Source organism: Plectropomus leopardus, chromosome 11, assembly GCF_026936395.1.
Source record: "Plectropomus leopardus strain MGB_pleo_1.0 chromosome 11, ASM2693639v1, whole genome shotgun sequence".
Taxonomy (NCBI): domain Eukaryota; kingdom Metazoa; phylum Chordata; class Actinopteri; order Perciformes; family Serranidae; genus Plectropomus; species Plectropomus leopardus.
In genome coordinates this window covers 35,391,459-35,405,464 of record NC_142186.1, presented here as the reverse complement: position 1 = coordinate 35,405,464, position 14,006 = coordinate 35,391,459, and the positions used below count along the sequence as shown (strand labels likewise).

The window sequence follows — 14,006 nt, the reverse complement described above, 5'->3', positions numbered from 1 at the left end:
TAACAGCTCTTTTAGTGACTATCCAATAAAATTAAAATAAATATATTTTTTTTAATTCACTGCAGTTTTATGAAATATGGCCTCTTCAAATCGCCTGAAATTCCATCTTATGTGATATCATGTAAATTACATGTTTCAAGTGGGCGTATTTTACATTACCAATTTCAATTTGCACAATTTCAGGGTTAATGGAAACCTGCCTATGGATTTGCTACACATAAAATCATTGTGTTTATGTCTTAGGAACTTGAAAACCTTACAACAGTGTATGTGTGTGTGTGTGTGTGTGTGTGTGTGTGTGTGTGTGTGTGTGTATGTGTGTGTGTGTGTGTGTGTGTAACTCACTTCTTCTTCCCTCTCCATCACTCTGACCTGCAGGATCACACAGACAGACAGACACATCAGGTCTTTACTGAGTTGGAAATATTGGCTGAAGTTTATGTTCAGAACATCCTGATTCTGCTGGCAGCCAAAAGAAAACCTGTTTACACTGAGATCTTTATCCTGTGAGCCGTTCAGTCAGTCCAAAAAAGTCAGTTTAACAAAGAACAGGTCACCACATCACATCCAAAAAAAAAAGAGGGAGAAGAGGAAAAAAACTCTGATGACAGAGGGCCCTCGTCTGACTGACATCACACCATTCTCACTTCTGTCAATGTGGTTCACACATGAATCTGCTGAAGGCAGACGATTATCTCGATTATCTCTCCTTCAATCAGACTTGACAGATGTAGAAAATGTTCAGGAAATGTCAAATTTCTAAGAAAACACCAACCAATATTGAATGAAATCTGAGGTGTAAATCAGATCACACATTTGCTGATTTATGCTTATTTTTATAGATATAGCATATACTTAAAAAGTATTGAAGTTTGTGAGTTTGGCAACATGCAGATTTGTCTGTTTCAGACACTTCGGTGCCTTGAGGAGAAGCTGCGCTCTGTTTGAAATATGAAATAAAGTATAAATTAGCAATTGCGTATATACTGTGTAACATTTTTACAAATATATTGACAAATGTTTAACAAGCAAATTTCCAGTTTCAAAAACTAAAGGAAGTAATGAGCTGTGCATTTTGTGTCTTGTCAGAATAACAATGACGATTTAATTTGCATGTCTTGAGCAATGGAACGATTGACATCATGTACACAAAGTGGAGTGGGCTGTTGGACATGTTCAGCTGGAGCGGGCTGAACGACATGTTCGTACTGGAGCGAGCTACTGGACATGTCCGCACAGTGGAGCGGGCTGTCGGACATGTCCGCGCTGTGGAGGGGGCTGTCGGACATGTCCACGGTGGAGCGGACTGTCGGACATGTCAGCACTGTGGAGCAGGCTGCTGGACATGTCTGCACAGGGGAATGGACTGTCGGATATGTCCACGGTGAAGCGGGCTGTCGGACATGTCCACGGTGAAGCGGGCTGTCGGACATGTCCACGGTGGAGCGGACTGTCGGACTTGTCAGCACTGTGGAGCAGGCTGTGGGACATGTCTGCACAGGGGAATGGAGTGTCGGACATGTCCACGGTGAAGCGTGCTGTCGGACATGTCCGCGCTGTGGAGCTGTAGGACATGTCCAGGGTGGAGCGGACTGTCGGACATGTTCGGCTGGAGTGGGCGGTCGGACACGTCAGCACTGTGGAGCGGGCTGTTGGACATGTCTGCACAGGGGAGTGGACTGTCGGACATGTCCGCGCTGGAGCACGCTGTCGGACATGTCCACGCACTGGAGCTGTAGGACATGTCCGCGCGCTGGAATGGACTTTGTTGGGATGGCAACTTGCGGGAACATTCTTTAACTTTTTGTTTACTGATTTTATTGAACTGCTACAAGCATTTTATTTTATTCTACCTCATCTTGGTTTATCTCTACCTCTCTGGGATGTACTAATAATAATAAAAAAATTAAAAAAGGAAATGTGAAATAGACAGAGGTACGCTTATTTAAAGATGAAGGCGAGCTCTTCAAGAGGTGATGGATTTCTTCTCGTCTCACAGCTTCGCTGGGTCATTGACAATCCTAATGTCTGGTTATAACTGTTAAGTGTCTATTTCGGCTATTACAAAAACATGCCTCTGTTACAGACCTCTTGATGTTCTATAAATACAAATAATGAAACTGCCTGTTTGTTTACATTGAAACAAATACACTTAAATCTAAAAAAATGAAGTTAACTGAAACATGAAACCATTTTTTCTAATGAAAGTATGTGTTAAAGTCTGCACAATAGTCGAGGAGGAAGGGGGCGCAGATTGCATATTTTTTCATTAACACAGATAAGCAAATGTACACAGTATGACAACCATAAATGCCCATACCATGAAATACCCTGAAACCTGTAAATCGCTGCGAACGTAGCTGTGAGTGTTTTTGTTTAGAGTGCTGCCTCACCGGTGCGTCTGTTGCTCTGGGGGGTGAGGGTGGGTCCTCCTGTGGTGAAGGGGTCTCCTGTGGGAGGGTTCATCACGCTGGTGTGGAGGGCCGAGTCAGAGTTTGTCCTGAGGGGTGAAAGACACTCGGTGTTAAGGGATGTAAAGAGAAAGAGAGAATCAGATTAGAAAAAAGAGCTTTTGAAGAGGTTGAAGGTCAGGTGAGTCTTCATTCTCCAACACAATGCGATATCAATGTAAAACAAACCATCACAACTGAAAGAAAAAAAACAACTGGAGCTGTAGCAACACATAAAAGCAAACTTGCATGTTTGGCTTCTCCTCACACATGTAACCAGGACATTAAATTTTCCCAAATTGTTTTAAGAAAATGAGGTGAGATTAACCCTGAAGAGCCCACTTTAATATTACACACACTCGGATTGCTCTGTGCACAAAATGCGGTTTTAGAAATCAAGCTTTAAAAAACAAAATACATTAATATGATTTTCTACTTTATGTGCGTTTATTTTTCTAACCAACATAACCCCTAATTGTTAATATCAAAAATTCATTAATTTTCAGAACTTAAATCCTTTAAATGACAGGTTTTTGTCATGATGCCACTATGTTTTTAGTTGAAACCCCCCCCCACCCACACAAAAATTGAATTGAATTATTTTCATTATTCTACATGCTAAGTGGATTATAATTATAGAAATATGATAAAAATGACATAACCGAGTGAAAACTATTAAAAAATGACAAATTCTAAGGCAAAATCCCAAAATGACACCCAAAAATAATACGTTTTTATGCTTTGGTGGCTGTGGGAAATGGCAGTTTGAATGGGTTTCAATCACGCATTTTTGCATTTAACAGCATGAATGTCACAACTTTGTTTCCACAGTGTATTTTAGACTTACTGTAGGAGCTGAGCTGGGAATTCCAAGATTAAACAAAAATACACAATACCCTGTTTTTGTTTTTGTGCTACCCTTTTGCACTCACTAAAAAAAAAAGAATTGAATCTTTTGAGACACCTAATCTAATGCTGAAGTAATATCAGAAGACCAAGTGCTCAAAAAACAGCTGTTTCTGCAACCAAAAATGACCTCTTTAGCTTAGCGAAGTGAGACATTAACAGACATTTCTCAGAGTATTTTCAGTGAGTCCTGGTCTTGACAGATGTTTTAACAAGAGTGCAGATAAAAGAGAGAGATTGAGATTGACAACAGTAAAAAGGAGAGAAACTAAAGGATAAAGTAGACGAGGAAGGAATAATTTTGATTGTAGAAAAGGAGTGAGGATTTGAGAAGCTTCAGTCCCTTCATCAAGTCAGCAGAGGAAAGAAGAAATAAAATGTTTCAAAGCAAAGTTTCTCATTTTCGCCCACAAATTTTTACCCTGGACAAGACTTCCACTCTGAAGGTGGGAGCTGGAGGACGGCCAGCAGAAAGAAGGGAAAAGAAAGGAAGTCAAAGGAGGAAGAAGAGGATGAGGAGGATTCACCTGTTGAGTGCAGTGGTGGGGAGACGAAACAACTGGCTTTTATCCCCCGGGAAGTTTCCGGACCAATTCCTTTTCATGATCGACAAGAACAAAAAGTTATTTCCCCCACCGAGCAAGAACATCGTAAAGAGGAGGAGGAAAAAAATGAGGAAGAAGAAGGAGAAGAACGTGGGCTCGGAAAGCAAACGAAGGAGAAAGATGGAGGCAGCGAGCGAAGGTCAGAGGGAGGCTGGCGTGTCACATGACGCCACAGATGAAGACAATGCAGAGTTTCTGTGTGTGTCTGTGAACCAGCATGTGTTCAAACTGATAAAAACATAATTATCTGCCTATTAGCTTATCTGTGGTCTTAATTTATGATACGACGCAGTATCATGAATTACACATCATCACATGGGGTCACAATGTCTTAAAAAAAAGGCTGCAAATTAGTGTTTAATTGGTGCATTAATTTTGGTGTAATTTTTAACAATCTCATAAAATTGTGATACAATGTCTTCTTTTGTTTTGGACCAACAGTCAAAACTTTGAAGATATTTTGCTTACTGTGATACAAAGCAAAGAAACCAGCAAATGTCCTTCTAAAACACATTGACGTACTTCAGTTATAAGAGAAAACCCTTTCTGTTTTGTACGCAGTGAGCACAGAGCTGAGCTTTTCCGTTTTTACGCCTGTAAAGCAAAACAAAATATTTATTGCTGCGGTAGATATTTACCACTTATATGTCGCTTGTCTGGGGCCTGGTCGCAGTTTGCTTGTTAACACATTATGCTGGAAAAACTGCCTCAAAAGTCCCCATAATCCTTAATAAGCTCTACTGTGTTACGAAGTGGGACCTCCAGTCAAACAGGCCATCTATAATTTCCTCCGTTTTATATCTATATCTAATTGAATTATAATTATAATTAATTATAATAATTAATCTGGTGGAATAATTTTTCAGTCAACAAAGATATGATATGCTATAGTGTGATTTAAAGTGCAAACCCCATTGATTCCATTAGAAAAGACAACAAAGTCTGGCTGCTCAAACGCTCGGGCGTTTTCATGACAGATTACAGATTTCATTCCAGATTTACGCAAAACAACAATACCCTAGGATGCATGGCGATGTGCATTAAAAACATAAATAGGTTTATTTCTATTGCAGCCACCGCACTAGCCATCATTATTTCCAATCGAAGGCGACGTAGGCGAGTAATGGAGCCATAATGGAAAGGCGAGCCCCTTATATGTGGGAGCGGCCACGTATGAGGGATTTCTGGGAGGTGATAGTCCACGATTTCACAGAATTGTGGATTCAAAACTTCTGGATGATCCATGATGCAATGCAATAACACCTCTTGTGGTGACTCTTTGATTTTTTGTTGTACATCATGTGACCTATAAGTGATAAAAGTGTTTCCATGGCAGTTTTGCAAAATACGGCTTTTTCAAATAAATAAAATACCACCGCAGGGGAACGTATAAACTTTTTTTAAAAAATGGACTTGTTTCCATTCGGCGAATTTTATTTTCGTAATTTCAATTGTGCAATTTGAGGGTTGATGGAAACCGGACTGCTGACTCATAACCTTTCCTTCATTTTTAGTTTCCTTGTGAAAATCCCGGGTTGAAAAATAATGCATTTGGACTCACCCTTTATTCAACTCTTCCTCCATGTTTACCATCTGCCATCTGCCATGGACTATGACTAACACTTGGGTGGGTTAGTCTTTAAAATTTTTTTTATCAAATACAAAAATATGAAATAACTCCAGACTTATATCCTCCCACAGGCAATCTCCGTCCAGCAAAGACAAACTCCATGCAGCTGCTGAACTGCAGTTACAAGAAATGGATTCACATGTTTTGACCAAAACCTCCAACCTGGCAGGACGACCAGTTACCAAATCTCTGTTAAATAAACATAAACTCTACTTCACTCAAAATTTGGCATATTGAGCCTCAACAAACCAGAATCAAACCAAAGACAAAGTGCAGGTGGGATGATTCGAACTTGCCAACAACTTGGACTGTTTCACCAGAAAAATTTGATGTTTAGAAAGACTCCGACTGGTGGTTGGCGGCCTGACAAAGTGACAGCTGGAGGAGCCGAACCTAAACAGTCTTTAGTTGTCAGACTTCAGGAAATGGCTGGAGGACATTTGCCAGTCTAGTGTGTGTGTTATGATGTGCAGTGGACCTTCTGTGACTGTGGACCGAGGCCAGTCTCTCTCTGAAGGGTAATTGTTTTCTTGTTAGAAGCAAAACCAGAAAGAACGCAGGCAGGAAGGCAAAAATTAAACTACTGCAGAAAACAGAAAAAAAGCAAAAAGAAGAAAAAAAAAAGATTCCCAGAAAGAAGGAAGGGCAAAAATAAAGAACTGAGAGCTCTTCAAAACCAACTCAGGTTTGGAGAGATGCCGGCTAAAATCAACTTCCTGTTAGTTGTTAGAGGTTAGTGTTGCTGCTGCAGAGGCGAATGAACCGAAGCGGCAGTCTCAGTAGGATCCATGAAAACCTTTGTGAAGCCTCGGTGTCACCTCATGTGATTCTGTGAAGGGATTTTCTTTGTGCAAATTCAGTTGGACGTCAGCAGGAGAGAGCAGCCCTTAGATGGAGGTTCGATGGCGTGCTCAAGGACACTCCAGCAGGAGGAGGAGGAGGGGGCTTCAGCTGAAGGACAGTCTTAAAAGTAACTGCACCTCACTGCCAAAGTCCTTGTTTTTCTTTTCTCTGCAACTGCTTTATTTCAATGCTGCTTTCTAACACAAATTAGATCTTTAAGGGTTTCTGCAGGTTCCTAATAACAGTGCTGTCAGGTGCAAACCTCCTTTCTCCAAAACTGCTATTTTTCAGGAATTAGTAAAAAACCTGCAGTTTTTAAAAGGATCCAATGGAGATGGGAGGTTTGGTCACAAGCTTCTTTAAATACATTTTAATTGACTGAGAAATGGTAAAACACCCTAATGGATGTAGAGGAGAACCAACAGAATTAATTTATGAAAAAAGAGAGAGAAGTGGAGAACTGTTTGAACTAATATAAGACAAAATTTAAAGGTGAAATGTGTTGTCTACAGAACAGGGGACAGAAAAAGGAATAATATGTAAAATCGGGGTGGGCTGCCCCCTGAAAGTTGGAGATTCAAGTCATTCAGAGACCCCTCAGTCCACTGAGATTGCTTCAAGTTGAGTAATCTTTTTTTTTTTTTTTTTTTGTAAGTCAGTGTGCTGTGCTGTTTCATCCCACTTTGCTGTGGAGTGAGTGCTGTTGACTTTCACCCCACTCTTTGGTAGAGGCTCACATCAACTTAACACAATACAGTCTATGTTTTTTGTTTGATATCTTATGTTGGCAAAAAAATGTTGTTGCATTTGCGATCTGTTGTCAGCACCAGCTTGGTTACTATATAACTTGACTGCTGCTGTCACACTGAACGTCCCACTGAGCCTGTTCAAACTTAAAACTTTATAGGGGAAAACAAAATGAATTGCTGAATATCCGTATTTAACGTCCAAATATGATTTGACTAGCGTAATTCTAAGCCGGGTACTCCCTTAATATCATTGCACTGTTGCACTGTCAGAGAACAGAGCGTACTCTGGGCACAGGTGGAGCAGCAGAAAGTCAGGCGCATTGAAAGTGAAATTTAACTGTTCATTCTGCTGGGTCTAAAAGTTTGCATTTACTCATAGCAGCTGCTTTTTTCCTAACTCTATCTGATCGTTCCACCCTGTGAGTCACAAACTGCTGCTGAGAACAAAAAGCGCTCAGCAAAAACCTCAGAATTTAGATAGGGGACACAGAATGATACGAAGGGACACACAAAAAGTCGACGGCAAATATTCTGCATTAACTGAACAGAGCAAAACTATGTCAAAACATCCATTTACAAACTCACACAACTCACGCAGTTTAGTCCAAGTCTCATTTATCGAGCTGTATGCTCAGTATTTCCCAAACATGCATTTTCATTTTTAAATTTTTGTTAAATAAGGCCCCCCAATTCATCAAAAAAATCAATGTTCTCCATTTTCATGACAAATTCAAGTTAACACTGCTTAATCAGCTGATATACAAATGGTTATTTTGTGGGTGAAGCGGTCCTTCTAAGTGAAACTTTTCTGATTTTCAAACAGCTATGTGTCAATGCAGTGCAAACAGTGTGTGCATCAATGATGCGTTAACCAGTGTATCCATGTCAGCATACGAGCATGAAGCTTTGAGCACTGGTGGCACAGGGATGGGCCGGCCACTGTTCATCTGCACACACTGGCAGACAGCTAGTTGAAAATCAGAAAACTTCCCTTTACATTCAAAAGTTAAATATCCTCAGGGAATATGCTACTTCTTTAAGCACTCAGATTTACAATTGGAGTCTTGTTAGTCTGAAACTTGTACAGGCTTGTTCTTGTTCTTGTATGTGTGCTTGCTTAGAGAAGTCAAGTCAAACTGTTAATGGACACAGAGGGCAAAATTTCCATTTGATCTGTCCTAAATTCACTGCAGAAATGGTATAGGGAGACTAAAAACTGTAAAATATCTTTAAATTAATGTATTTTAAAGCTTGAATTGATATTTGAAAGGCTCGTAGATATCAGTGAAATGGTTTTGTCATTGTTTCTTAACACTCCTGTCTTCGTCTGATCATGTTTTGATGTCTTCATGAACCACCCCTGTGATTTTGTTTTTTGTCATTTTTAACTTGTAAACCACCCAAGGCATCGCAAGGCTTCAGAAAGGTTTTTGGAGCAGTGGGAGCAGAGGAGACTCAAACAAGATGCTTTGGAAATAACAAACATCCCAGCAGACAGCTGCGTCTCCATGGAGATAGACAAGAAGGGGGGAGGGAGGGGGTTATCAGACAGTACCTTCTCCAGCTGGGGTCAGGCGGCGGGGACAGGTAGGCGGAGTTATACGGCGAGTTGTCCACCTGAGGAGACGACTGGTTAAGAAAACAACAACATCCTGTTCATAAGCGCTCTTTTTCACTTTCATTTTCCACTTAATATGACGGATCCTGGCTGCTGGTTTCAGTATGATTAAAACTTCTCACTTTTTTAGTATTTTACACATTTCCTCCTTCATTTCTTAGTTCTAGTGAAAAACAAGGTGCAGTTAAACAAAGCAGACTGTTTTGAATAAAACCAAAAAAATTTTTTTAAAAATAGTTCAGGCAAAATACAACTGAACTGTCTCTTATCTCTGCTTTAAAACAACCTGATCAACAGTTTTTTTTTGTCTCCTCAAAGAACAGTTTTCAGCACTGACTGCACAACTTCACACTTCAAAGTGTTTCTTGCTTTGCTCTTTCACACTTTCTGCTGAACAGACCGGGTGTTTAACGCACAAGTCCAGCGTGATTTGAGCTCCTCAACTTTTATCTTTTCCTTTCTTAAAATGTTGTCACCGGTTTTAAATGCATGCATCTTTAAATCAGACCTGCAGAGCCTCTTGAACCTCTGTTCCACTGCAGAAACTTCACAGCTTGTTACTGGGCCTGCAGTTCGAAAGCAGCCGCTCGGATTTAAGTTGAAGCATCTTCAACAAACTCAAGCAAGTCCATTTGCCTACAATACAGCGCTCAGTATGTTAACATGCACAGTTTAGTTGAGCTATGGTTAAAGCTCGATTAGGCCATTTAACTGGACTACTGTCCTTGTCCCAGTATACAAGCACTGGGGGAAAAAAATTGAGTTACTGATGGGAGTATGTCCGACTCTGCCACAGTAGGTGGAGACATGCTCTCTTTCAGCTATTTGCTATAGACCTATATTATTTATACAGTCTATGATATAGACCCAATCACAATCACAACTGTTTATTTACAATAACTTAGGGGCATAATCAAACAGCGCAGAGTGAACTCTGCCTACATTGATTAGTTTCAAGCCACCAAAAAAAAATCAATATCAGTTGGATAACACCAGACTCCACTGAGAAAAACATTTTACTCCACTGAACAGTGGAGCTGCTGCTCTAACACTGCCTCCATCTGCTGTGTTTTGGGGGGGGCTAATGTGCCGTGCACAGCAGGACATTTCTCAGCTTCTGTGCCAGTGTTTTGGGATTTTACTTTATTCATCAGAGGAGGTGGATGGCTGGGGTGTGACCTTCTTATTTGAAGTAAATACAAAATACAACCTTTCAAGTTGTATGTCCCTCACCTGAGCCAGAACTAAAAAACAACTCCCCCCTCAGGGTTTACTTTTTTTTAAATGCCTGAGCCATTTTGCAGAACCCCTAGAACAGCGGTGACAAGGACTACGCGCAGAACGTCTAATCCAGTTTAAGTCTGACTGAGGTGTTTACATGATGAAAAAGCTCAACTTCCAATCGATTTATCTGGGCGTGACAGACCGACCTCAAGAATTTCGATTTAGTATGATTTCAGTCGGACTAACATGTTTACATGTATTTTAAAAGTCCAGTTTTAGTCGGACTAACACAATAATCAAATAACCTCAGTATCGGCTGTCTTTAGACACAGCAATAGACTGTTACAGAAAACAGACTTTTAAAGTATAACTTTGACAAGGAAATCCCATCAACGCTAACTTTATGATTTAGTTACGTGGACAGTACCCAATGTGTGCCTTACTTAAGGACATAAAACTTCCTCCTCTGAGTGATAAACATCCCAGGCTGCTGCCTCCTCTCAGCCCATTTCATACAGAAAATAAATTGAGACCAGATTCATGTTCAGAGGATCTTTGAACAAAAGCATGTTGTGTCATTGCTGCTGTGACCTAAAAATAGACCGACAAGACGTAAAGTAAATTTCACACAAGATAAAAAATTACATCTCTGCATGAAGTTTCACAGCAGCGCATTGTTTGTTGATTTAGACGGACCTGACAGGGGAATTCAGACCGAGGAAGAGTAAACAGAAAGCAGTTAAACTGTTAAAGCCCCAGTTGTTCGAGATTTAGATGTAATTACTTCCTTTTGAGTTTTTTAATGTTTAATTTAATATTTTTTCATTTCTACAAATTCCATTTTTGGATCTGTCTACCAACAAGTATTATGTGTGTATCTGCAGAGTTTGATATATTTTCTTTCTCCTTTGTTATTAATACACACCAGTGAGCCACACTGTGTCCCTGTGTGACCTGTTTCTTGATTGCCATAAACACACACACAGACTATAGATTATTCTGACTCAATCCTACACACATCATCCTGCTGACAAAAATACTCACTAGAGCACCTAATGTGGATACATCCGCCTCTGAAAACAGTCTCCCAAAAAATGCACTATTTCCTCTTGTTTATTTGATAAAAACTGCAGTGAGCAGCTATTTTAGGAGATTACTGATGAAATTATAAATTTTTGTGTTTAAAGATTTGCAGAAGGGACCAATGAGCTTGGATTTGAGAGCCACAAACAGGAAGTCAGACAGTATTTAGAGAGGGACTGAATTGTTATTGGTTGAGTCTTTTCCTTAACTACAAGAAAAACCTACAGTAACTTCAGCCTTGACCTTTAACAGCCTGTATGTTTAGATTCAGCAGTAAACTGAAGGATACTTGTCGGTTGCGGTACGGTCGCACTGGTGAGATGAAACGCCGGTCCCTCTGGACTCGCTCCACCAGACCGTGATGCCGAGTGGACCGGTTGGACTCCAGAGTGGAGGGGAAGGAGCCCTGAGAGAGAGAAACACAGGTCAAGTGTGTTTTTTGGTCATATTATGTTCATTTATTTAACATTTCTAATAGAAAACCAGACACAGCAACATAGAGAAAAAGAATCCTGATAAACAACTCTCTTATCAGAGCTATTAATCTTTCAAAGAACATTTTCAAAGATCTGTTGCTTTCATGAAGTCATTTGTAAAACCATTTACTGTGGGTGCCTTTGATGTGAATATTGAAAATAATGAACATAACGTTTTTTTAAATTTTAGGGTGTTCAGAAACTGTACAACAGAACTGCTGCCCACGGGATTTGTCATTGAATGCAACTTTTATTTCAGCTGCTACGTCATGCAGGGCTGGTGGACAAAGACTTAATGTGGTGAACATGTTATACAGTTCATTCAGCAAACTGCAGCATGTTCTGTTTAAATATTCACACACAACAACTCACTGTTTTACAGGATGCTTAGGGCAATTCTGTAATCTTTCAGGCCTTATCTTTGACTGAGATGACAAAAACAGCTGAAAACAAGACAAATTTAGCTCAAATTTAATTATGAGACATTCCATGAATCTAGATCTGCATTTTCCACCTGTTAACTACTACATTGCGTTTATGCACTGGTGAGAAAGCCAGCATTGGTAGGTTTCTTCAAAATCTGCTCTGTAACAATGTTGCTTTCAAAAACTATTTTGTCCAAAACACGATACAAGTTTCTCTCAACTCCCAGTGGAGGTGAGAAGCCAAAAACACCCCGCTACCTGCTGCCAAATTAATTCCATCTAGTTTTGACCTAAGACACAGACGAGGAGGAAGAGGAAGGGGGCGGACAAATTGAGACGATGATATTGATGAAAACTTCCATTACAGAATGAGTTCAGCTCTGCAGAGCTGATGGGAAACAGCGATGACTCAGAGGTAAAGAGCTGAAAGCTGCAGATCGTGATGACACAGCAGTCTGTGTCCTCAGAGCACCACAGGTTTAACACAGATTAAAATCCAACCAAAAAAACAAACTGAGTGTCTTGATTGTGAATGAAATGAATGCAAGGAAATTTACTTTATAATACTAACTCATGGAGTTATTTTTTTTCAGATCAGTGCTGCGCTGCTACACCAGTGTGCATGTGAAAAACTGTCACACAACCTCAAGAGTTTGGTCCACTGAGTAAGTTTTTGTTTTCTGGACAACCCAGTTCTGTCCCAGTTTTAGCTAATCAGCAAATATACCTTAAATGTCCGCCCCGGATTTGCCGCGGATCCCAACAAACAAGTCCAGAATCAAAATACAACACCTTAATTTTTCTAAATACATCTATGTGCAAATTAGCATCTTATCTCTCTTAATGCATCCATTGCTTTAAGCAGTTCAGTGACAGGAAGTTGTTCACAATTTATACACGTGGTAGCTACTCAGTACCACTGGTGGATGGTGTAAACTTTAAAAATGTCTCGACACAACATTTTAAACGGACTTTACGTCACGCTCTGATGCCGAGGGTAAAGGTAGCTCTCCTGCACTGACCAGCAGCCGTGGCACTAGACACTTGTGCTTTTTTCTCTGCAGGAGACTTGTCAACCAATTCATCTTTGAAGTGAAAGCCATTTAAAACCGCAGTTGCATTGTTATTTTCCATCTCTGTGGCAGCAGGGGGACAAAATAGTAGAACGCAATTTAAAAAAAAAAAAAATCTTATGGTCGGACCTTAATCTCATTGTGATTAAGATGTTACTGCTGACAGCTCAAAAAATAAATAAAGTAGGCTAATATTTTTTTTAAACAACAACATCTTGGATTAAGTTTTTTTTTTAAATAACTTAATAGTGTGCACTGTGTATTATCTAGGAAAATGAAAGTATTGGATTGAGACTCTGTATCTACTCAATATTAAATTATTTGGATTGGGATCAGGGGCAAAAAAAAACATTATTGGGACATCTTAAACAGGAGTACAAACAGACCAGTAAAAGTAGAGACCAGGGCAGTAGAGAGAAGTGGAGGTAGTGTCAGGTGAAGCAGAGTTAAAGAGGGAGCAGTAGTAGTATTAACACTACATTAGTAGTTTTAGAAACAGAATTAGTTTTACCAAAACAAGCAAGATCTGCAGTCGTAGCAGTAGTAGATGTAGAGGTACCAGTAACAGAGGAGAACTGTGTGAACTCAGTAAAATAGACAAAATACAAAATGGGTTTTCAGAAGTTAGAGGAGGTGGTGGTCAGTTACCTGGAAGTCCTGAGGGTTCCTGCCGATCTGGTTCACGTTGGGTAGCGAGCCGCCGTAGTACGGACCCTGACTCCTGGCGAGACGGAGCTTCTGGGCTTGAAGCTAACGGGACAAAGACAACGAGGAGACATAAAGTCATTAGCAGAAGATCAAAAACACAATCAGTTTTGTACAGAGATTAAAAACAATAAAATACCGAGGTGTACTATAAAATATACTGTGTATATTTTGCTTTGTAAATCAACACTGTTCACTAAGACACTAATGTTGTTATTT

The 14,006-nt window shown here is 40.0% G+C and overlaps 1 protein-coding gene across 3 annotated transcripts in view; it reads right to left on the bottom strand.

The window, feature by feature from the left end:
* LOC121945439 (CREB-regulated transcription coactivator 2) overlaps positions 1 to 14,006 on the bottom strand; it is a 46,274-nt gene that overhangs the window by 21,984 nt on the left and 10,284 nt on the right. For 2 of the 3 annotated variants that reach the window (XM_042489596.2, XM_042489595.2), the window contains exons 2-7: positions 13,731 to 13,832; positions 11,398 to 11,514; positions 8,739 to 8,800; positions 3,884 to 3,952; positions 2,394 to 2,500; positions 346 to 372 (exon numbers count right to left, since the gene is read on the bottom strand). In XM_042489596.2, the coding sequence (XP_042345530.1) occupies positions 346 to 372; positions 2,394 to 2,500; positions 3,884 to 3,952; positions 8,739 to 8,800; positions 11,398 to 11,514; positions 13,731 to 13,832 (484 nt within the window). The remainder of the gene's footprint in view (positions 1 to 345; positions 373 to 2,393; positions 2,501 to 3,883; positions 3,953 to 8,738; positions 8,801 to 11,397; positions 11,515 to 13,730; positions 13,833 to 14,006) is intronic. The other variant, XM_042489597.2, reaches the window with a different exon arrangement.